Source organism: Sinohyriopsis cumingii, chromosome 15 (genome assembly GCF_028554795.1).
Source record: "Sinohyriopsis cumingii isolate HCF-2022 chromosome 15, ASM2855479v2, whole genome shotgun sequence".
NCBI lineage: Eukaryota > Metazoa > Mollusca > Bivalvia > Unionida > Unionidae > Sinohyriopsis > Sinohyriopsis cumingii.
The window spans coordinates 47,900,239-47,925,631 of NC_142975.1; the positions used below are offsets into that span (position 1 = coordinate 47,900,239).

The 25,393-nt window shown below is 34.0% G+C and overlaps 1 protein-coding gene across 2 annotated transcripts in view; it reads right to left on the reverse strand.

The window, feature by feature from the left end:
• LOC149781751 (O-acyltransferase like protein-like) overlaps positions 1–25,393 on the reverse strand; it is an 88,796-nt gene that overhangs the window by 36,530 nt on the left and 26,873 nt on the right. Inside the window, exons 9-17 of one of the 2 annotated variants that reach the window (XM_089935871.1) lie at positions 25,062–25,155; positions 24,505–24,606; positions 20,901–21,066; positions 20,236–20,315; positions 18,529–18,627; positions 17,933–18,059; positions 14,836–15,028; positions 13,851–13,993; positions 12,312–13,268 (exon numbers count right to left, since the gene is read on the reverse strand). The exons of the other annotated variant lie outside the window; for it this stretch is intronic. Coding sequence (XP_089791997.1) covers positions 13,155–13,268; positions 13,851–13,993; positions 14,836–15,028; positions 17,933–18,059; positions 18,529–18,627; positions 20,236–20,315; positions 20,901–21,066; positions 24,505–24,606; positions 25,062–25,155 — 1,118 coding nt within the window. The 3' untranslated portion in view covers positions 12,312–13,154. Of the gene's footprint in view, positions 1–12,311; positions 13,269–13,850; positions 13,994–14,835; positions 15,029–17,932; positions 18,060–18,528; positions 18,628–20,235; positions 20,316–20,900; positions 21,067–24,504; positions 24,607–25,061; positions 25,156–25,393 lie in introns of those variants that run through there. 2 annotated transcript variants of the gene reach the window in all.

The following is a 25,393-nucleotide window of genomic DNA, read 5'->3' on the forward strand; positions in this document are numbered from 1 at the left end:
ATTAGAATAAGCGGTATAAAACTTTGCTGCGTCCTTGCGCATAACCATCATATATGAAAATAAGCGTTATAGAACGCTCTTGCATCCTTTCGCACAACCATTATATATTATAATAAGCGGTGTAGACTGCTGTTGCATCCTTTCAAATAACCATCCTTCTAATAAAAGAAAAAATTTTAATAGAACTTCATTTACTGAGTTGATTCGAAGTCTATCAGGGGATGATGCTCGTGTGGTGCACATCATGCACTTTTCACTCAATTAATCTGTGATTTCCGAATTAGCCTACAATGGATTGACACAGCTCAGTTGTGAGACAGACTATTGTTGACGCTAAGGAGGAGTTGACACAATCCATAAAATGAAGTGCCGTGTATTCGAGCCCAATTAAGTGAGAAACAAGAAATTAAACTAACGATCCTAGCGGAAACTGCTGCGTCAACCATTTGTTACCATTTTGCTTGAAGTCTATTATTAATGCTGTTAGTTCTTGGGAAGTCGTATAAATGGCATTTGGGGGATAGGTGGGGTGGGTTGGGGGGGGGGAACATTCTGTATTAAATAGGAAACAAAGATTCTAGAGACAAGGATTAATTAACGTTATGCCGCCACGATCAAATATATAGTGTCAAGATGAAATGTGTTGCAGAGTAGGGTTTCACTCGGCATTTAATTTAAGACGTAAATCGGACTCACTTGCTATATGCAGTAAAATAATTTTACAGCTAAACAGGATATTAAAATTCGATTGCCACTTTTATGGTTTTTTATTTTCCTCTTTTTTCTGAGTGGGGAAGAGGAATTTACATTAGGCCATCGTTTTGTGGCATTATAAAGACAAGGGGAACTAAACATTTAACCACCATCAACATCATGAGACTGACAGGTTTAAATGGGAACAGTGTAAGATGTTTAGTTCTTTCGGACGTCTATTGAAAATTAACGATTCTCACTAAATACCGAAACGTACAGGAAAAGGGATTATGTATTGCAAAGGCAGTCGCTCTGAAGTTTGCTGACTGAAGGCTTTACTAAGTTTAAGTGCTAATTTTGACAGCCTTCTGTCCGTTACTTGTAGTATCGGTCAAAAGTTCTTACTTCTGTAACCAATAGTAAGTTTAGAAGAGAGAGAACAACAATTTTCCCCAACTGTGTTTTATATGAGGCTAGCCATTGTTAGTATTTTCTTCCATTCATTCGCTTTGATACGAAGTTAATAAAAGCCATTGTAACTTTATCAAAGTACCGACCTTTGAATAAAATTGGTCAATGTATAGTTTACAGAGCTTTTCGTCAGATGAATTAACTGTAACAAAGTAAAGAGCAGAGACATAATGTTTGTGACTTTGATAGTATATAATGTTTTCGGAAAACTAATTTAATGTCATTGATACGAATATGACAGACACAAGTTTAAAGCAGAAAGCTATAGTCAATTGTGTTTTGCATAATGCTGACAACGTTTAATTCTTGCTTCCTACACATTTATACAACCTTTCTTTAAAATAGATCATTATATTTTATCAAATAAATCCCCGGTGTAATTGATTGGGTTGTTCATAACACTATTCTTTAATATCGGACTTTGATACTTTTTGACCATTTGGAAATTACCCCTTTTCCAAGATTGCATTCAAAAGTACATCTAGATTAATGAAATACATAGTAAATAAAGTCCACTGGAAACATAGGACCAGACTTTTCTCTTCTGGACCTGGGGCCTTAGGTTTGGATAACCAAACGCTCAGACTTGGATTACTCATTCTTGTTTCTCGCAGTAAAGTCATCGTTATCCGAATTCGTTTAATGTGTTTATTAAACATTAATTAGGAGCAAGAAAAGGCCAACAAGTCAATCTAAAAAAACGTGAAATCAATTTGGACAAAATACACAAGCAAAGGGAAACAACTCTGTGGTGACTTCAACGTAAGCCACGTGTCACAGTTTAAGAGTGAGAAGAGGAGCAGAGGATAAAGAAGAATTACAGATTTAATGGAGTTTAAGTTTGTATTTGAGTTGAAATGTCAGTGTCGGCCCAACGCAATAGGTATGTTTCTTGCCTGTTTTATCGTTATCTTAGCCATAAATCATCGACCACCTCAGTAAGAAAATTGGTGTCATTTAACGCAATAAATACACTGGACAACAAATTTTTACAAAAGTTATGTTACTGAAATAAAATTAGTCAATTCTTATCAATTTTTATGTGCTGAACACGAATATGACAGTCAAATTGCAAAATTGGCTCTAGTTTTTTTGTAATCTGCAAGAAATTAATGTTTACATAACGAAATGCATTCCAATAGTAAAAGGTCAACTGTAATAGCCGACCTATAAAAAATCAAGTCATTGACTACATCTTAGATTTCTTCGCCTGTCTCTTGTACAGCTGTTCGGGAGCATCTCTGAGGAGTGTCCAGCAGTAGTCAGCCAGCATTGTAGTGGACCATTTTCCCTGGTATCTTTGTTCCATTGTTGCGATATCTTGATGAAAACGTTCGCCGTGTTCATCACTAACAATACCACAGTTGCTAGGAAAGAAATCCAAATGGGAATGAAGGAAGTGAATCTTTAGAGACATATTGCAGCCAAGTTTCTTATACTTCATCAACATGTCTTCTACTAGTTCCTTATAGTTTTCTGCCCTAACATTTCCGAGGAAGTTTGTAGAAACTAGGCGAAAAGCATTCCATGCTTGTTTCGCGTCACCTTCCAGCAAGTTGTTGAACCGGTCATCTTTGAAAAGCTCTCGAATCTGAGGACCCACAAAAACTCCCTCTTTAATCTTTGCTTCGCTGAGTCGAGGGAATTTTTCATGCAGGTATCGGAATGCTGGCAAAGTCCGGTCAATGGCTTTCACGAAGTTCTTCATCAAACCTAGTTTGATGTGAAGGGGTGGTAGCAAGATTTTCTGAGCCTCAACCAGAGCTGGGTGTTGGATATTCTTCTCTCCAATGGCTACATTCTGCCTGTGAGTCCATTCCTTCCTCATGTAGTGCATTTCCCTTGCTCGGCTATCCCACTCGCATAAGAAACACATGTATTTTGTATATCCTTGCTGCAGTCCCATTAAAAGGGCAACTACCTTCAAATCACCACAGAGGTGCCAGCTGTACTTGTTATACTCAATGGAATTCAGTAGCTGCCTTAAGTTATCGTATGTCTCTTTCATGTGGACAGCATACGCTACTGGAATAGATGGAAGAATGTTTCCATTGTGCAAAAGCACAGCCTTGAGACTCAGTTTCGAAGAGTCCACAAATAGTCTCCATTCTTGTGGGTCATGAGTGATTTTTAAAGCATTCATGAGGCCCTCAATATCGGAACAGAATATCAGATTACTTTCCTTTCTGAAGAAAGGCTCCAATTGCTGGTGGCGCTTTCGATATGCAGTAATTGTGACATCTTCTTCTAGAAGATTCCATTGTTGGAGTCTTGATCCTAGCAATTCTGCCTTGTTCTTTGATAAGTCCAAATCACGAATCAGGTCATTTAGTTCTTCCTGTGTTATTCTGTGTGGGGTTGATGATGCACCACAGTGAAAATCTGGATCACTGCATGCTGATGGACCAGGAGAAGAACAGGTCGACTCACCTTTGTCTTCGTCAGATGAATCAAGAGAATATTCTGCTGGAGGTTCTGGAATAGGAAGTCCCTCACCATGTGGAACTGGTCTCAATGCAGACGGAATGTTTGGGTAGACTATTCTCGACTTCTTTCGCTTCGTTATTCCGCCGGAAAGAGGAGGAACCAAGCAGAAGTAACAGTCATTTAGGTGGTTGCTTGGCTCTCTCCACACCATTGGGACTGCAAACGGCATTGATGACCTTTTGCAATTCAACCACTGTGAAAGCTGTGTTGTACATGTAGCACAGCATATATGCGGAGCCCAAGGCTTGTCTTGGTCACCAACCTTGCATCCGAAGTAAAGATGATATGCCTTCTTCACTTGAGAATTGATACTTTTCTTCTGGTTGGCAAATGTCACTTCCCCACAAATATAGCAAAAATTGTCCGCGGTATTAACACACTTTCGAGGCATTACTGTTCTTTATTGTACGTAAATGGATAAAATAATAAGTTTTATGTAACAGTAGCTTGAACTGTCTCGCACAACGTCTAAAATATTTTAAATGCTGAACCTATCTGATTGGGCTTTATATAGTACACTGCTTACGTCAGCTTCAGCAGCCGCCTGGCATTAGTATAATAGGCCTACACATGTATAGTACACTGCTGACGTCAACTTACTTCAGCAGCCGCATGGCATTAGTATTGCATTGCATCAGAAAATGATGCAATCAACTGTGGATGATGTGAGCATGATGGTATTATGCAATGTTACATCATTATTCCGGATGTTGCTGCAGTCCTACTGGAGAAATTTACACAGTGAAACATAGAAAATGAGGTATATGAATATCTTCAAAACGAGAGCCAATACAAATTTTTCACGGTTATATTCGTGTTCGGCACACCAAAATACTACAGATTAGGGCCTTTTCAAGTCAGTAATGATTTCACTGTTGACCAGTGATATCAAACAGATGAAAGTGTGTGTGTGTGTATGTGTGTGTAAGTGTGTGTAAGTGTTTGTGTGTGTATCTTATCCATACTAGAGAAAGATTGAAAAATCAAGTATAAACTAGTTCGAAACTCGACTGTCTATATAGTCATGTGTGTGTGTGTGTGTGTGTGTGTGTGTGTGTGTGTGTGTGTGTGTGTGTTAAGACATTAAACACTCGGCCTTTCTAATATTCACTGACTGTCTTGACCCGTCTTAGGGTGTTATGAATAATACTGCAGATAGGTGTACATTAAGAGTCTGGAAACCGACACTTAAGCCGACACTCTAAACAGATATAATACTACATGTCTCAACAGAAACAAATATTTATAAACAAATAAAATGTGGCGAGTGTATTTTGTAAATATAGGAAACAAAGGTTCTCAATGTCTACTCAATATTAGTATCACATCATTTGGCCGAACTCCATTTAACAATTTAGCATATAATGCGAAAGTCTGTGATTTAAATTTTATAGTATCGATCGTTCTTGGGTCGGCTCTGTACTCATATATTTCTCCTTCCTCAATTTATGTTATTCTTCCCACTTCTATTCTTATTTCAACATCAATAACTTCCTTTCTCTACCCTTCGATTCATTTCTTCTCCCGTATATCTTCTGTGCTGAAGAGCTTCCTGTGGGGATAGGACAAAGGACATAATCTCTTGAACCCCTGCCCTACCTTCAGGTAAACGACGCACTTTCCTCACAGATTTTCGGTCAGATGGATGGATGAACAACCTTGCAATGTCCAATAAACAACTTTCTAATCTCCTTACATAAATAAATAGTTCTACGCCACTACATAAGAATAACTACGACGTCATTGAATATTGTAACATACTATCGAAATGTTATGTATTCCCACTCAGTAACCTACGTTATTATATGCTCATTGTTTTCTCCATTAACTTTGCATTGTCAGAATCGTTCAGCATTTTACGATCCTAAACTCGAGCGCATTTTCATATACCACTCTTAAAGGAACTAATTTATACTGTAAACAAATAACTGACGCAGATTACCAGCACTTTTTGTAAACAAATCACGTACACTCACATCGTTGACGGTTTACGTTTTGGCTGATTACATTTGTTTCTGAGTGAACTAAATCAGATGCTTCGTGAACTGTCACATGCCAGCTACTTTGAAATATTGCGCGTTAACGGTTTTGATTGAGTGTTTCGGATTTAGGCGGGAGATGCCAGATTTCATAAAAGTGCTAGTTACCTGCAAATAACTCGCAAGTGACAAGGCTTCTTTAGCTGGTAATTAGAAGGGCAAAATATATATTTACAATTTTACACCCTGAATTTCCTTTCTTGGTTCTGCATATCCGAATTACATGAGCCATGTCACGGGTTCTGAAGCTTGATTACACTTGTCGAAATTGTACTGTAAGTGCGACCATATTCCAAGTGCAATTACATCCTCCTTACTCACAATAAAATAATCATTATATTCCATAGCGTCCCTTTGATAATTGCCATTGACAGACTTCATATTAATCCCCCATTATGATTTCAAATATTCACTGACGGAAACACACTTTCAGATGTAAATACGCTTCTCCCTCAATACTTCAATCCGATGTATTTCACACAGAATTTGCACAGATGAATCCAGTCCATAATCAAGAAATATCGTAGAATCGACAAAAATACCAAAATCTATTTATACCAAATTAAATGTAAAAATTACTGTAATGCGCATTCATTTACATTATGAATCTAAATTTCAATTTTAACTAGACGAAATTGCCATTTTCTTTCAAAGGTTATGCCTAGCGCGACTAAGTTCAAATTTACCCGAGCAGAGTTATGTGCGCATGAATAATGTTATTCTTGTGTAATGATGAATATGCGCATGTCTATTTAGTTTGGAATACGGCATACATTTAGTTACTTTGTGCGTTGTTTTTGTAGTATATGTCTTTATATAATTAAGCCTTAGGTAGTATAAGAAAAATAAGCATATAATAAAAATGTTATTGTATTTATATGGGAAAATATGAACTCGTTTGATCTGATGGATATACTGTACTCCCAACGTCGTGCAGTATTCCATCCCAAAAACTCCTTTATATTTTCCGATACAAATGCAGTAACCTATAAATATAATTAACGATGTAATTACTCACATTGATTGCTTTATAAGAATTAATGAAGACAGACCAAACTGAAACAGGGCCTAGGTTCGTTTGACTAGAAAAATTGGTACATTACCTTCTAATAATTCAAATGCTCATCAGACTCAGAGTAAAGGTTATTTCAGGTAACTGTATGTAACATTATCTTCTTAAATCAGTTAACTTCAAAATTTAGCCAGGATATCATCTTACCTTTCGAAGCTCACAAATCCAATTCTTTTACGAGTCACCAAACCGACTGATTACTCGGAGTCACTCTCCATATAATTCTTACACCCAGCCCGGGTCCTTGTACTTAAAACTCGGTGGTGGCACCCTTGACATTAATATGTCTTCTATCTCCGATTTCTAGTCAACTCCAAAACTGAATAAAATTTTCCTGAAGATTCTCACGTTTCTTCAGTAAATATTTAGACTACCCAAATGTTAGTTTTCTAATGTACTTTTCCTGACTGATTCGCTTGAATTCATTGAATATAAAGTCGACGACGTGTCAAAGTTCTAAACACCGACTGTACAAGATTCCCTTTTATACCTCGGGCTTTAACAAAGCTAACGGATTTGTTCTCTCTAAAGTATTTCTTACGGTTCAAGATTGTATAACTCCTATGGAGGGACTCCACTTAGTTTGATAGGTTAAAATCAATACGTAAATAATCTGGACACAATATTGCCTACGAACTAGCGCTCGTTACATTGCAGTCCTAGTTTGTAGTTGGTTTGGTGCAAGATGCATATGATTCTTTGCAAACGTTTCAAGGTCAAAATATATAACTTATTTTGATTATCATCATTTATACCAAGTACGTGTATATTTTCTTGTCGTGTAATAGACAAGAAGAAAAAATGAAAATGAAAAAGATATAAGTGTTAGGAAAAAACACCGGATAGCGATACTTATAAAAGTAAATAAAAATTCAAGCTGAAACGAAATATTTTATCGGGGGATGTATGTGCCTTCGACAAAACTCTTCATTATTTAAAGTCGTACTATGCAAACACTTCGCATAAGCAAACTTTAATCGGCTAACTAAATGGAGAACAATATTACAATGGACCTAAGAAGTAAAAACAACAAACAAGTATACCTTCTCAACTGATAACAGGAATTAAAAACTATCGATGTCACCGCAGATAATTTATTTTACGGTGATCTGTAATAAGGAATATACGATGAACTATAAATTTTTCTCTTTCATTAAGTGATTTTTGCAACCACAAAATGAACATGAATACAGTCTAATTGGATAAAACTAAGTTGCGACAGCGAATAAAAGTATGGATGACAAAGTTTTAAAACTATGAGTGGAAGCCTAATTGACTCAGAGTAAATATTACTAAATGTGTTAACAAAGTAAATCCTAAATTGTTATGACTCAATAGCAAAAGAAGCATGCAGTATTCTGCTTGATCAAATAAAGTTTCTATGTTTATTAAATCTTAAAAGCTGCATATTTGCTTCGTTCGGTGCAAAAAATGCCAAAGATTGTTACAATGACTACTATTTGAGTTATTGGAGTCCCTACATGTCCAAAATGTTTGTCACAAGGACGTTACTTCATGCATTGTTACTGTTCATTGAACTCAGTTACAAAGAAATAATAAATGTATTCAGTATCAACACAGAAGATCAGGATGGAAACGTAAATTATTTTTAAAGCATGTCTGTAATATATGAGTTCTTTACAATGTAAATAACTAAATGATGACATAGATATCTCGCAGAGAACTTGCGATTTTTTTATTTTATATATTGAAAGAATAACGGAGGAGAAATAAGGTACATTGCTCTATACAAGTAACCGTAACTAAACGTCTGTAATTTTTGTGATCCTCTAGAAAGACAGATATGTAAGACTTTGGATAATGCCAGTTTGGAAAATATCAGAAGATGGAAGAATCAAGTTTACAACGATGGAACAGAGTAGTACTGAAGGAGGAAACAAAAGGTCAGACCTATGAAATACCAATGCGTGCTTTGAAAATCCATTTAATAATTGATTCCTCTCGAAATTATATCTGAACACAACTAACAGTGATTTTAGAGGACTGAACAACAAATAGGAATGAATTATTTTGTTTTCTTCAGAACTTTATATAAAAACATCAGACACACTTCAATGGATATACTGTGGCTTATTTTCCCAGCGAATGAATATACAAGTTTTCTTCAAGAACATTCTAAAATCAAAGGTCCACCGCAACACGTTTACATTATCTTAACGTATAACCAATAATCATGGGCAAAAGCTACCAATGTAATATGTTGTTTGCAAATAATACTTTTGATCATGTACAAATGTTAGACACACAATATAAATATATATAACAACAACCAATCAAACAGAGGAACCACAGTGAAACAAATGTTTTGGAGACTGACATTCAGAAAATCAGAAAACATCTGGAAGACTATAACACTTTTAAACAATCTCTACTGGACCAACTGCAGACCTGTTTGAATTACAAAATCCATCATACTTATCAAGTGATTAGGAACGTAATTAGTAATTTTAACATACAAATTACTGGTTTTAATTAGATACCAAAATGACTCATGAGAGCTGCAGGTTAAGAATGATGTAACAGAGATAACTTAAACGATATATACAGGTAAAGAAGTTGTTTAAATGAATAGAGAATAAAACGTATCAAAACAACACACCGATAATATATTTTTGATTTGCGTGACAAAGCCAAAACTCTGAGATGTTTTATTAACTGAATGTTGTCACAATATTCACGCCAAAGTTGACCGGTTAAAGAAACACATTCAAACAAATATGTTGATGCAAAGTGGTCAATAACATCCGTGATTTACAAGGTAGTATTTACGAATCAAATTAGGAAACAAAGGGAAAGAAAGATTTGCATAATTTCCTTTAATGATGGATTAGTTAAATAATGAAATCGATCATCGATCATATAAAAAGGAGTTTATTGCATATAATACTTTTATTGATTTTGCTTTATGATTTTCGCATTGTATCAAGTCAGATTTATCGGGATTATGCTTTTTTACATATACCTTATGTGATAACCTTTCAACTGCTAAAGAAGCAGCAACAATATAACTTGTAGCTTATATTTACATAGAGAATGTAACGGTAGTTACAAATTGGAAACTCTGACTCTAAACAGTACAAAGTAAAACTATTACTTGATATTTTACTGAATACAAGTTACACTCTTTAGATGCTTCACATAAATTTGGTTGGTTTTTGTTTTAAGTTAACAAACTTTGCCTGAAACGCAACTTTCTACAGTGTTCTATTGGACTAATACTAGCGTGATATTTACCCATTAAACATAAAACAAATCTGTACGTAATCGTTAGAATTTAAAACCTCCAGTATACAATATCTAAGGGTGAACAATAAACAAATTGGCAATTAAATCTTTCTGAATTTAAAATAATTTTTCGTGTCGAAGCAAATGATGTAATGTAGTGCCATAACCAGATATGCTATCAAGAAACAATACGTTTATTTAAAACATTTCTAAATAATATTATATTCATTGTGTGTTCAGCTTCTTAATTTACACAAAAATTGGTCGCAGACACGCACCCGTTATGCATCCTCTTCGCCATCTAGCACGTTAAATTAAATTATTTCATTCTCTGAATACAGCATATACTTGCTGAATTGAAGTGGTGTTCATGTCTCTCTGTCTCTGTCTCTGTCTCTCTCTTTAAAGTATTAGTTTTTACTATGTAAGGAGCAATTTAGGGTACAAAATAAACCATGATGGAATGTATTTGGCTGGTTTGATTGTTTGTGATAGGTCAGCTTTTACCCCTAACACACATTGTCTGTAACAGTATTGCTGAGTACAAGTCTCTACCTGTCAAACTGTATATTGGTGGTCTTTATTCATGATAATATGGTGCGTTGAGCACAAATTCTACATCATAACAATACATGCTATATTCATACACGTTGCCTTGTTCCTATTCCTTTCAGCTCCATCTGAGCAGCTGATTTATGTCCATGTTAAATATTTAATCTTGCTCTTCATACATTTTGTACATTCTTTTATTTTCTGTCCATATTTAGAAAGTAAAATGTTAAATAAGCTATCAATGACATTATATATCACCTTATAATTTTATTTTATACAATATATTAATACGTTGGATTAAGCAATAAACATATATATGTTGACCTTTATCAGAAGTTTCGAATCATCGACTAGTCTAATTGAGCTTTCATTGAACCAAATTGTTGCAATTTTATAATTACTCTTACTTTTTATACTTGTGTACAAGCCATCAGTCTTAATTATGGTTTATTTAATTCGTAATATTGCTATATATATTTAACTGCTAAATTATTAAAGATGTTCCAAAAATAAATATTCATTAATATTTTACATGAATTTTATTTTGACAATTTACTTCTACAACTGTATCATTATTTTATGCATACAATAATGTCACTTTACAAACTTGCGCAAAACATCTTTGTTTATACTTACTGTCACATAAATTCAAATGAAAAAAGCTATGTGATTTTAACTTGTTTATTGCATTATTGCTTGCATGTACTGTTATGTTCCGAATTTAGTTTGGGTTTGACATAAATGCTGTATAATGTGAGACAGTCAACACATTTACAAAAAATGTTTCACCTCTTCCCAGTTTTAGAGTTGCACACCTTTCGAGTTGTAATCTTCTTCGTTCCGCCTTGACCAAATGACTTTCGTTACTAACATTAATATGTTGAACAACTTTTCTTACCTGATAATCCTAGAATGCAGTATTTTATCATATCTTTCTATAGGGCAAGTATGATTTTAAACAGCATGATAGTAATCTCTGCACTAGAATAATGAATATATTGAGAGAACTATAATCAAATGTCCTACCCTTGACGTTAACACTTCAGTAAGTTACTTGCAGAATGTAACAAGCAGATATATATATTTAATTAAGCAATTTGATTCCCTGAAACATTTGTAAAGGGCTACAATTACGTTTGTCCGTTCCTATGTTTGCATGTTAAGGGAAATAGCTATTATCGTTAAATGTTCATCATTTGTCCATTTTGGCATACTTTTATTACCCTTAACAACTCAAAGTGTTACGCGAACGTATATATAAATTTTAGATTTTTTCTCATTGTCTGTATCTTGAGAGAATACTTACCTTTATTAAAGGTTAATATACATTGGGCATATCTTTTAACCAACATGCACGTTATGTATCCTACAATTGTACAAAAGACTAGTTAAAAGTTTGTTTTTTATCTAACGTTCTTGATTACACAGTTTCATTCTTATTAGATCACTTGGTTTACTCACAATAATTCAGGGTTTTATGCAATGGGTGTTCATTGATAGTAATGCTATTTCATACTTCATGAACAAGAGTGTATTTATTAAACATCTGCTTAGTTTGTCAGCAGAGAGATAGAGAGACAAATGGAGAGAACAAAGCATAGGAGTGATTGGAAATCTCCTCAGATAAATAGCTGGAATCTTTGTTGGAATCTCTAAAACTGACAACAAGATGTTGTCTGCCATCATTATACAGTATTTGTAGCAATTACGCTGTCAAGTGAGAACAAGATAATGACTGGTACAAGTTTTTATTTGAAATGTACAGATTATTACTGAAACGATATAAATACAAACACGGTAGAAGGAAATAGAAGAAATAAAATGATTTCCTATCACATAATGAGCCGTTATCACTAGAAAAATATTATATATAAAAGCTAGTTGTACAATCAAATTGCTTGGTGATATAGGAAAATATTGAATAGAAATTCTTTTTATAAAGTATCGAGTTACTGCGATATGTACATATACTCTAATAGATAGTTACATAATTATTATCAATAGACGCAAAATACAATTTTAATTGCAATATGTATCAAACTCTGATATATATTCAAAGGCCACAAAGATTCCATCTATCCATCGATCCATCCATTCATCCATCCATCCATCCACCCACCCACCCATCCATCCATTCATTCATAAATACATACATACATACACGGAACTCTTAAAGCATCCATGCATCCATCTGGTCATAAATTCTCAGTTGTTAGTACAAGAAACATTAACCGTACAGTTAAAAAGCACCAAGACAAGTTAAGAGGGAAATCTCTTTGAAAATTTGTATCAATGATTTTCATATGTAGTAGAAATCAAGAAACAGCAAAAAAACAATAAAATGGCATGTAGCTGATATCAATAACTGTTAAAATTAGACGTGTAAATAGAGTGTTGAGCTATCACCTGACCATATTAGTGTCTTAAAACTGTATTTATTTTCTACAAAGACAACTGCAATCCAATGTTTTCTTAATTACAGCCAATATAATTTGTAGTAAATTTCAAAATTACCATAAGCTCTGGCTTAGAGTTGTTAACAATTAACAAAGATGTACAAGACACTCTGAAAAAAGGCGAGACAATCTTTATCATTATTTCCGTCCAAAAATGACCTTCTCCAATGCCATGAATGGCGCCTCAAAGCATGCAGACATGACAAAGGCCACCATCAGAGTTATGGACGTATGTCCTAGGAACAAATATACCTGAAAATAACATTGGGAAATCTGTAAAACAGTTTTACTTTAAATGAAATGATCATTGTCTAATATTGATGGATTTTTGTATGACACAAGGAGACGGATTTTCTTTAAAATGTTAAAGACAATATTGAGGGTGATGTTATATTTGCGTTGATATTAGTCGTTTCTGTAAAAGATTTACTTTCTTTGATCCGAGTCATTACTCCAAGAAATGATGACCGTTAGGAATAGCGAACCGGTACGTCTGGAAATTAATTTACAAGTTATCAAAATAGCGGTGTATCTTACTAGTCTGAGATAACATATATAAAAAATAGATCTGGCTATGGAACAATAGTTCCCATTATTCAATATAGTATTAAAGTTACAGCGAAAGGTAAAAGTCCATAAGGATATTATTTAAAGAGTTACATCAAAATATATTTATTGCCCAAGAGAATAAGTAACTGCCGTTCCAAGCCAAGGTATTCATGGCCAAGTTATATCGGCAGTTTAGTCAAATTGGATTGGCACTGAAATGAGCGTTGTAACATCCCTTACTTATATTGCACAGTGAAAATATGTTCTTTGCATTAAAGGACTTACTATTTCATATGTATTGATGTGGATCAGGCTCCGCTTGCTGTACACGTACACCATCATGCAGATCGGGTGAACGAGGTAAGCGGCATACGTAAGCCTCATCAGCGGTATGAACCCGTTCCATGACAGTAGAGAATTAACAATACCTGTGTATAGTAATATACCATCAGGAGTGCTTGTTTTATATAGAATTTATTAAATTAGTTTAATTTATATATGTTATTATGCTGGTGCGTTTATTATGGAGACTGTTCATTTTGTATATGTTTTAAGCACTACCTGAACAGTAAATTTCACATCTGACTTTAAACACCGAACATACTGCAAACATCACAGAAAAATGTGAAGTAGCATCCTAATTTGGACGACCATGCTTACCCCTTGCACATATTGCCGTTATATTTTGTAGCAATGATCAATGCTTTATAAAAGTATTAATGATATAATATTACAACTTGAGACCTGAGTCATTAAACCAGTGCACATCTCTTTACAGTGCAACGAAATTCAAGCTGATCGCATGGTACCTGCATTCGCTACGTAATCTTGAAATGTGTCGATATTTATTACTTGATTTTGGAGCTATTATATACATTTTTCATTCCATTTCCTAAATTGAAAGACCTAGTCAATCTCATTTGCTTTCATTAAAATAACGATAGATGATAAAAGGTTCAGTCTGTAATCTGCGATAATATTGATCATGCTGCGCTAGGCTGATATTGCTTGGAAGAGCAAATTAGTATAAAAAAACATTCAAAATATAATCCTTTTAGAAATGTATTTAAATTATTTTTTTAAAACAAAACAAAACCCAAAATGAATCGACAGAGGTATTTCAAACACTACCTATATAAACAGCAGTTGTGAGAAACAATGACAAAATCGGACAGAGAAAAGAGTCAAGAATGAACCGAACACCTAAGTAAATACTTTCAAATTAAGAGTTTGGAATCAAACACAAGTCTAGAATTTACTGCAAACCTACCTCCCATATGGTTGTGGCATGCAAAAATGACCCAGCCGACACAAGCTGCCCACATCGGCCTGCCGAAGGCCTCATAGAAGGCTCTTTCGAGTTGGGTCCACTGAGTGCCGTCCTTCTTGTTCTCCGAATACGTCATGTACACCAAGAATAGAGCTACCCCTGCTGCACACAGCCATCCCACAACACATAACAGCTAAACATAAATAGGACACAACTGTATATTTTGTGTCTGTGTCCTTTAAAGCAAGATCTTTTCATCTTGTTTCTTCCGTGCTTTAAAGTAACAAATTTGCATGTTTTTCTTCTGTACTTTAAAGCAAGATCGTCCATGTTTTTCCTGCATGCTTTAAAGTTAGAACTTTGGACGTTTTTACTGCTTGCTATAACGAGAGATCCTTGCATGTCTTTTGTACGTACTTTGAAGTAAGAATTGTTTCATTTTGTTTTGTGTTTTAAAATAAACAAAATTTGAATATATCTTGTGTGCTAAAGAAAGAATGTTTCGTGTTATATGTGCATTGCAATGCTTATTTGACAGCTTTCATGTAAGAACATTGCATGCTTTTGTGCGTGCCTAAAAGCAGGAACATTGCATCCTTTGCATCCTTTTACTGCGTACTTTCAAGAAAGAACATTGCATGTTTCTCTTGCGTGCTTTAACGTCAGAAATTTACATTTTATTGTGTCTTTTAACGTAAGAACATTGTATATTTTCTTGCAAGCGTTAAAGTAATAACTTTGTATGTTTTCTTGCATGCTTTACAGTAATAACTGTCCATGTTTTCTTGCGTGCTTTAAAGTAATAACTATGTATGTTTTCTTGCATGCTTTAAAGTAATAACTATGTATGTTTTCTTGCATGCTTTAAAGTAATAACTATGTATGTTTTCTTGCATGCTTTAAAGTAATAACTATGTATGTTTTCTTGCATGCTTTAAAGTAATAACTTTCAATTTTTTTCTTGAGTGCTATAAGGTAACAACTTTCCTTATCTTTATTGCGTGTTTTGTGCGTTGTTCTTGCGTGCCTTAAAATAAGAACTTTGCATCTTTTTTCGTCCATTAAAAGATCTTAGCATCTGTTACTAGCGTACATTAAAGTAAGAATTTTGCATGTTTCTTTGCGAGATTTAAAGGAAGAAATTTGCCAGTTTTTATGCGATTTAAAGCCAATTGTGCATGTTTTTTGCTTTATAGAATACACTTAGCGTGTTTTTCTTGGGTGCATTAAAGTACACTTTTGTTTTAAATCAAGAACTTTGAATGTTTTCTCTTTTGTTTAAAAGGAAACGTTTTGCAGGTGTGCTTTAAGGTAAGAAATCTGCATGTGTTTGAGTGCTATAAAGTAACAAATTTGCATATATTTTTTTTTTGTTTTCTTTAAAGTAATAAATTAGCTTGCCGTCCTTGCATGCTTTAACGGGTGATTTATGCATGTCTTACTTGCGCACTATTAAATAAGAACTTTGCATAATTTTCTAGCATGCTTGAAATTAAGAATGTTATTTCTCTTTTGTGCTTTAAAATAAGATCTCTCGATGCTCTTTTGCATGTTTTATTTATTGCTTTAAAATAAGATCTCTCGATGCTCTTTTGCATGTTTTATTTCGTTTTTTAAAGTAAGATGTCTCCATGCATTATTGCATGTTTTTTTGCGTGTTTTAAAGCGAGAACTCTCCATGCTTGTTTGCATGTTTTCTTTATTGCTTTAAAATAAGATCTCTGCATGCTCTTTTGCATGTTTTCTTTCGTGTTTTAAAGTAAGATGTCTCCATACATTATTGCATGTTTTTGCGTGTTTTAAAGCGAGAGCTCTCCATACTTGTTTGCATGTTTTCTTTATTGCTTTAAAATAAGTTCTCTCCATGCTCTTTTGCATGTTTTCTTTCGTGTTTTAAAGTAAGATGTCTCCATGCATTATCGCATGTTTTGTTGCGTGTTTTAAAGCGAGATCTCTCCCCGCTTTTTTGCATGTTTTCTTTATTGCTTTAAAATAAGATCTCTGCATGCTCTTTTGCATGTTTTGGTGCGTGTTTTAAAGTATGAACTTTGCTTGTTTATTTTACGTGCTTTTAAGAAAGAACGTTTCAGGTTTTTGTGTGCTTTAATGTAGCAACACTGTATGCTTTAAAAAAAAACTTTCCATGTTTTTTTTGGGTGTTTTAAACTAAAAACGTTGCATATTTCTGTATGCTTAAAGTAAGATATTTGCATGTTTTTCTTGAGTGTTTTTAAGTTTTAAAAAATTCGTTAAAGTGAGAACTCTGCATGGTTTTCTTGCGTGCTTTAAAGTAAAAACTGCAAGTTTTCTTGCATGCTTCAAAGTAAGAACTTTGCATGGTATTGTGTTCTTTAAAGTGAGAACTTTGAATATTGTTCTTGCATGCTCTAAAGGAAGAACTTGCATGGTTTCGTATTCTTTAAAGTAAGAACAATTCCATGTTTTCTTTCATGCTTAAAAGCGTGTGTTAAAGTAAGAGCATTGCATAGTTTGTGTTTTCTTTTGAAACGAATACATCTGCACATGTTCTTGTATATTCTATAGTAAACCATCTTTAAAGAACGATGACACATCAAAGCAAAGAAACAAGTTGGAACCCAGAAAGATTAAACATACAATATTGTTTATAATATGGCTACATTACAGCACCGTTTCATTTTTAAAATAAGTGGTTAAGAAGAGGATATTTTGATACAATTTGTCATACAAATGTTTAAAAATAACCTAATTAATATCACAAGATATGACTAAAGGATATGAATGATCTGCTTGAAATTTAACATGCTAATCAGATGACTATAGTAAGGCTTAGACTACGAATAGTAAAAGCATATACTATCTCTAAGGTTAATAATGCTTGCTGAAAAAATAATGCTAGAATCATATTATAAGAAAAGTCTTTTCTATCATACTATTATGTTGCATGGGAATTTTTCAATGAAATTCCACCAAACAGATGTAGAATAATATGAAACATTTACACTGGCAGTTAATGTCCTTATTAATGAATACACCGGATGCAAACATGTAATAGATATTATACACTACTAAGAATTAAGTCAATTATACGCTGTAACTGTGTTATATTATCACCTACCCAGTTCTGGCCCCTTTTCCGCTTGTAGAAAATGAATCCCAGGAATATCCCGACAGCCCATGCCCCGAACCGACACCATGGTGCAATGTACACTTCATTCCAATACTTCCCGCCGTCTGACTTCAATCTGTATTTGGTATGTTTATACGAAGGATAGTTAATCACTGATTCAAAATCGGTACAAAATTCAAAACTTGACAATGTAGAAAGCTTTACTCAGGCTCATGATACTACTGTAATGAATCCTCCTGTTTCCATTGAACATTTTAATTTCTATTACACCCGATACGATGCAATGGATTTAGGTTATTCTGCTTCAGTCTTTTATTAGGATTCCAACCATGGGTTCTTGATGATGGGCTGTTTAAGGTTATCTGAATATTAACGTCAGTGTGCCTTAATAATCCTTACTATATTAGGACCACAGTTGTGTAAATGGTGAGTTAAAACAAAAGCTTAGGCAATACGGTGAAATTATATTATAGTGACTACAATATTATAGACAAGTTATGACGCAGTTTGAAAATAACGCAATAAGTTTGTAAATGATCGATTATATTAGTATGCAAAGAGGAAAATGTCGTGATAAAACGTACGTGAAGAAGTTGCCGTTAATGGTGTATTCCTTTACCATTGTGGCGGTAATTCCCGCGGCCAGTGCTATGAATGTCATTATTCCACCAAACGTTGAGTGCCTGTAGTTCAAAGGGAAATCATATATTAAATTAAGATTTTAAAATGTATCACTACATCGTCTTATGTATATGTATATTGTGTGATGAAGCGTTTTCCTTGTTTGACGGTTGTGAGGTACACAAGATGTTTACTTGATTTTTAGTTCAAGATCTGACTTTGCTTACAAGTATATAGGTTTTTCTGTTGGAAATCTGAGATTTGGTTAAATAATTAATCATTTCTGTTTTGTGCTCAGTATATCAAATCATTTTTAGTTGCGTTCAGCTGTAATGTGAGAGTAATTATTTATTTAAATTATTCATTAGAATTACAAATTGTTCATTGAGGTTTGAACTAGAACACTACATCTGGATTATTATTGAGAACTCATTCAAAGACATTCTGGATTTCATGACTGTGGTACATCAGGACATTCAAGACGTGGAATTCATTAGGAACTTTCTATTCTTTTGGACTTGTGATCAGATATCTAGAATTATTTTGGATTTAATACACAATGATGTAAGTGCTTTTTGAATTTTCAATTTGTGATATAGGGAAATAAATCGTATGTTAAATTTCACTCAGATTGTTGGTTTCACTTCCTTTCTGTTATATAGTTTAGGACCATAAAGTCGTAACAGTCACTACGGAAAATGTCCCTAAAACTATATCATCAGCACGCTATGCAATGCAGTTACTACCTATATCATCATTTCTACGGTGAAGATTTAAATAAATTGCTGAAAATGTAGATTAATTTTAATTGACGACATTCAAGAAGAAAAATATCTAGCAATCAATGACAGGGACCTATTAAAAATGGCGTGAATCAGACCAGACCAACTGTTTTTCGGAATCTATTGATTCATTTTTCAAAGGCACAATTAAACAAATGACGATTGCATAGAACCTAAACGATATTTGCATAAGATATTTGCATAGACGAAAGAATGAGATAATAAAGAACGAGCAAGGCTGGACAAAGTTGAACGTTTTTACATGTGTGTGCTTGTAAGGCCTTGAAAAACTATTACTAGCCGTATGATATATATAATATGTGTATATATATACGTGTGTGTGTGTAATCACTATTTTAATGCGTCCACTGTTGCCGTTTATATATTTGAGGTCTGCATTAATTCTACCAAGGTCAAATTTTCTGCATTAAATGAACAATCCAGTTACGTAAGTTTACCCTTCAACAACCTGGTTTTCAATACTTGATTATTTGGGTATTATAAATAAATACTCCGAGTTCTTATTACGTTATACGCTTCAAAGTACACAAGCCATAAACTTCATGCAGTTTTTGATGCAAATGAACACAGTGTGTATTTTTATTTTATTGCAAGCACTCAATATTTATTTACGGAAACTAGGACTTGATATCTATTTATGGGAACAATTTTCTTGTGATTTATCGTGAATGTTTACGGAACCATGTTTCTGGTGATTTATGGTAGATGTCTCACCTCTTTTATGCTTCTGGCTTCCTGAGATTCCTGATTTTGTAATATTTCTTCTGTAATCTTGCACAAATTATAAATCCATCATAGATAGATAGATAGATAGATAGATAGATAGATAGATAGATAGATATTTTACCTCTGTGTAATCACACTTACATGTAGAAAAACATAATGAAAATAGGTGATATGGCGTAAAACATCCAATCATTTGCCATGTACCAGGTCCAGCCCATGCACTGTAAAAAACAAAAAATCCATATATAGCTTGCTGTACCCTCTTGTATGTCCCTTTCAGCCAGCGGTGTTAAAATGCGAATGAGCAATCGCACAATCAAACATTATCACAGACAAGATTGTTAAAATCTAAATAAGCAATACTTCAGTCAGATATTGTCACAGTCGGCAATGTTCATATATTAAAACTGGAATGAACAATCACCCAATCAAACATTGTCACAGTCAGCAATGTTAAAATTTTGAAATGTAAATGAACAATGACCCAATCATAGTCACAGTCAGCAATGTTAAAATGTTAAAATGTGAATGAAAAATGGCCCAATCATAGGCACAGTCAGCGATATTAAAATGTTAAAATATGAATGAAAAATGACCCAATCAGACATTATCACAATAAGTCATTAAAAAAAGTTCAATATTATGCATAAAGGCATTAGTTGTATTGGTGATGTAGTCTTTGGGTTTTGTATTTTCCTACTGACTTATTTATTTCTTATGACTAATTTATTGACTACAATATCCAATATTTAGTATAATGCGAACTTTGAACAAAGTAAAAACATGAAACCTAATTCCATATATACCTGCTCATTTACATTGACCACGTTGTTAACATAAAGTAGATTTGTCCACCAGTTCTTTTTGCAGTTATCGGCTGCCTCGATAGCGCTGGGCCACATTGGTCCCCGTCCCATATACTTGTACAAGCACGAGAATGTCATCAACACAATCATGTACACTGGGGTCAGTCTTCAATCACAAAACAAACACCATTTATGTTAGAAAAAGGGCCAAGAAATAAATATATCTATTTTATTTTTATAAGCAGCGTACCTGAGTTTAGCTTTCTTCTTTTGTTTTTGTCTGTTTCGTTCTACAAGTATAACATCTTAAAATTGTAATAAAGGATCTAAAGCACTAACTGCAGCCAGCTTTCTATTTGATATAACAGGACTGGCCCTTAACTTGCATGAGCATTGGAGCCACGTTAGATCAGTTGGTACAAAGGAGAACTTGTAATCCATGGCTCACAGGTTCAATAACCACTCTTTTATGTTCTTTTGGGAATAGCTCTTAGCTTCTTTTTCCACAGCATGGTACAGCCAATAGCGTGTTTTAAGTGTCGTTGAAGAAACAGAAAGAGAACTTTGGAAAGGAGGAATTCTAAGATAATACAGATGGGAGATGTTTCAAACATACATATATGAAGATTTGCTGACGGTTGCATATTTGACACAATGATAAAAATAAAATAAAACCAAATATTTAGCTAGAAACATTTCCACGTAGAGGCCTAGTTGTCATAATGTACATTTTGTTCCTGGTGAACACCTTATTTACACTTTCATCGGTTAGAACACATAAACTCCTCATCTTAAACTGTATTACTTTCCCTTTGTAGTAACTGGTATAAGAGCCTCAATAAATTTTACTATGTTCAATTCCCATTCATTTAATAATGGTGCACATTACGACAGTGCTATTGTTGGGAGGCGTCCTAGATCAGCTAATACCACCTTTTGTTCATTTTTCAAACAAACAAATTGCCGTCCCCCAGACTAGACAAAACAAGATCATTATTTTAGAAACTGTATGCGCCATAAACGTGTCAACAATAACGATTTTCAGTTTTCAAAAGCCAACACACCACCAGCCCCACGAGACAAGAAAACTTCTAGCAAAACGTTTCTATTTAAGATAAACATGAAATTGAAAAAATAAAAGTTTGTGTGCTATCCCTATCCGTTATGTCTGGTGTATATTTATAATTATCTATAATTAATCCTATGTACCTTGGTTTCTTTCATATGAATCCAGAATGGCTGTGTAAATAGGTGAGAGTTAATTACTAGGTCATCTTGCGAGAGTGTTTGCTACGAACGAGTGCATATAACACGGATTCAGTCGCACCATGACTTGGTGAAGCGTGCTTTGTCGTGATGGAATATGGGCTGGTGCGTGCAAGAAAGGCGATGGGTGTCATTTACCCGTGGACTTGGGTTCGAATCTCCGTAGAGTACGAAATAAAATTCTCTAATCTGTGTGATACTAGTATTATTTGTATTAAATATTAATTATGCCTACTATTATCAAGCTTTCTTCTATAGAATCCAGGAATAGCACTTTCCATTCTGTCTTGTGTGTATTTATAATTCTCTCTCTCTCTCTCTCTCTCTCTCTCTATATATATATATATATATATATATATATATATATATATATATATATATATATATATATATATATATATATATCAGTATTATAAATTAAATCCCAAATAGTCCTATAAGTTCTATCACACGTCTAAGTGTATGTTTTCGAATGAATTCTAGTGTTGATCCGAATAAACTTTCCATATTGAATGTGATGATGTATCATTTGCCTCAGATGTGTTAATGAGCAAACAGTCTTGATGAATGAGAATAATATAATCCAAAATATCCTTGAATGAATTTACAATAATTCCAAAGAAATGATTTGGTTCAAAGAACTATTAACTATGTACTATGTAGTTTGCAAAATAAATGTCACAAGTCAGGTAGGCCCTCAACTCGATTACTGATCAAGGTCAATCACACAATATACTTAACATATAATCATGGATAAAGGCCAACTCATAATGCAAATTAAATATACATAAGAAGTATATGATATGTATTTTAGATGGCCAGGTACAAAATTGTTCAAGAAAATTCATCAACTAAATTTGGAGTTGTCTGTCGAGAAGTTCCACATCCCAAATTGATCAAATAAATATAGATTATCTTCCATTTTAAGATAAAATATATCTAGAATATCTTCAATTTTGTAGTGGATATTTGAAAGGCTCATTCAGGAAAACCTGAGCAACGTATATTTGTTTCACCTCGATGGCAGTACCATTATTTTTCAGTGATATCGGTAGTGACGAAGGCGTCTTCTGTCTCTACGTTCAACAAACACTCAAAACGTTTAGTTACGGGAAGTAGGTCGGCTTGACCTGTATACTGGGTTTTACGTTTATCTTCATCTTCTGATGCGTAATTCGATAATGTATCATCATCACTTTTGTCCGTCGTGGGCCCCTCCATTTTAGAAACATTAGTATTTTATGATGTCGATAGAGTTTCAGGAACGATTACTCATACTATTACTAGTGTTGGAAGTCAATGGGTGAAACCTGACAGAACTAGCTGTCTCTAATCTGCTACGGCGCAAAGTATCACGCCAGGCAGTAAACACATCACTGTGGATCTGCCATTGATAACACTTTTAGCGGGGAATGTGACTAAGATTTTCTTCAGGTATTTCGTCACTAATAGTAGATTTTTGCGGGCATCCGTAATCTCTTAATATTATTCACGGTTTGCCCAAAACTTCGTATCTTTCAATTTCGAGGTCTTCGTCTGTATCAGTTCCACGTATCGGTCCTGACTGTTTATGAATATAGTAACATTCGTCTCCCTTGTTTCAATGCTTACTTTCAATCTAACAAATAAATGCAGCATACTGTGTCGTCTATTTCTACATAATAACACTGTTTACAATGTTTTCTTGTGATTTTAAGTATGCTTAGTTTAATTTGCACCATGTTTATAGTGGATTTGTGCAGATTTGGGTTGAATTTGGGTGGTTTTGGGCGAATCGTGAGGTCGATTGAAAAATATAATTTTTGTCTCTCCAGCGTAGCTGCAGAAACCCTCTTTCACATCTGTAACCGGCATGAATCTTGTAAATGCAAGATATATGTGCTTGGAGTTGACCTTCGTCGAGCCACATCACTTCACTTCGGAAAATCCGCTTTATCTGCTATTGGTAATCCAAAACTCCAACGAAATAACTCAAACAAAATACAATGCCAAGGAAACACTGCAACGAAAATACCACGGAGATCCTTGAAGTCTTCGTAATAACAAACACTTCACAGTACACAACTTTCTGCCACCATATTAACCTGTACCTGATAATTGGGATACTTGTTACTGGGAAAATACGGTCTCGGAAACGGTATAGTATTTTTGCCTTTATTAAATAAAATTATTTACAAATAATATATTTGTTACCTTGAGGAATGAGGTAGAGTGTTGGTTTTTTTTAAGGGAATTATGATGAATGGGGTTTGTTTTCTTGACGCATGAACTCAATGCTACTAACGACATAGACATATACAGACATACAGAGAGGCAGACAGACAGACAGACCATCTACCTCCAGATCCGATGGAAATAAAACATAAAGTAATCAGAAAGGGTGCACTTCTTTTTCTTCTTATCCGTGGCTTTCAGATGCAGCCATGTTAACAGGAAGGCACTAAAAATATAAAAATGGCGGATTGAAAGATTAAACCAAAAAATTTCGTTAGGAGTTTTCTTTTAATATTATGTCATGTTCCGTTGCACTTCAAGAAGCTCTATGGTGCAAGTGAAACGAAAGAACAAAATATAGGCATTCTTATATCTATATCTATATATATATATATATATATATATATATATATATATATATATATATATATATAAACATATTGATACCTTTGGGATAATTTCCATTCGATTATCTTTTGTCCAGCTTCAATCTTATTTCCAGCTTAAAATAAATAGGAAATAATTAAATTATCATAGATTCGTGAAGCATAAAGTGCCTGTAAAATGGCAGTGTCTGATATTTCCCATCGCCATTGATTTACGTATTTCAAAATGAGGTACATTTTTTTTAATAGCGGAACACTGTTACATTTTAAGTACAACAATACTATCCATGCTTGCCTCATCAGAAAGAACGTATCCACTGCGAAGCCACCACCAATTACGCCTTGAAAGGTCCAGCTTTGAATCATTTCGTTGGCATCCAATATGTTTTCTGCAATATAATATGATACGATATGATGTGCATATAGGAGTATACGTGTGTGTGTGTGTGTGTGTGTGCATGATATATATTAACATGTTAAATATAGTCTTTGTATGTTTCACTAATTTCTAATGTTTTAACTTGTGGTATTGACAGAGTTGTCCACACATGTTCAAGACGAATAAATAACATTTTCACAGCCTATCAACACTTTGAGTGTCAGGTCGTGCTGAAGCAAGTGGAATAA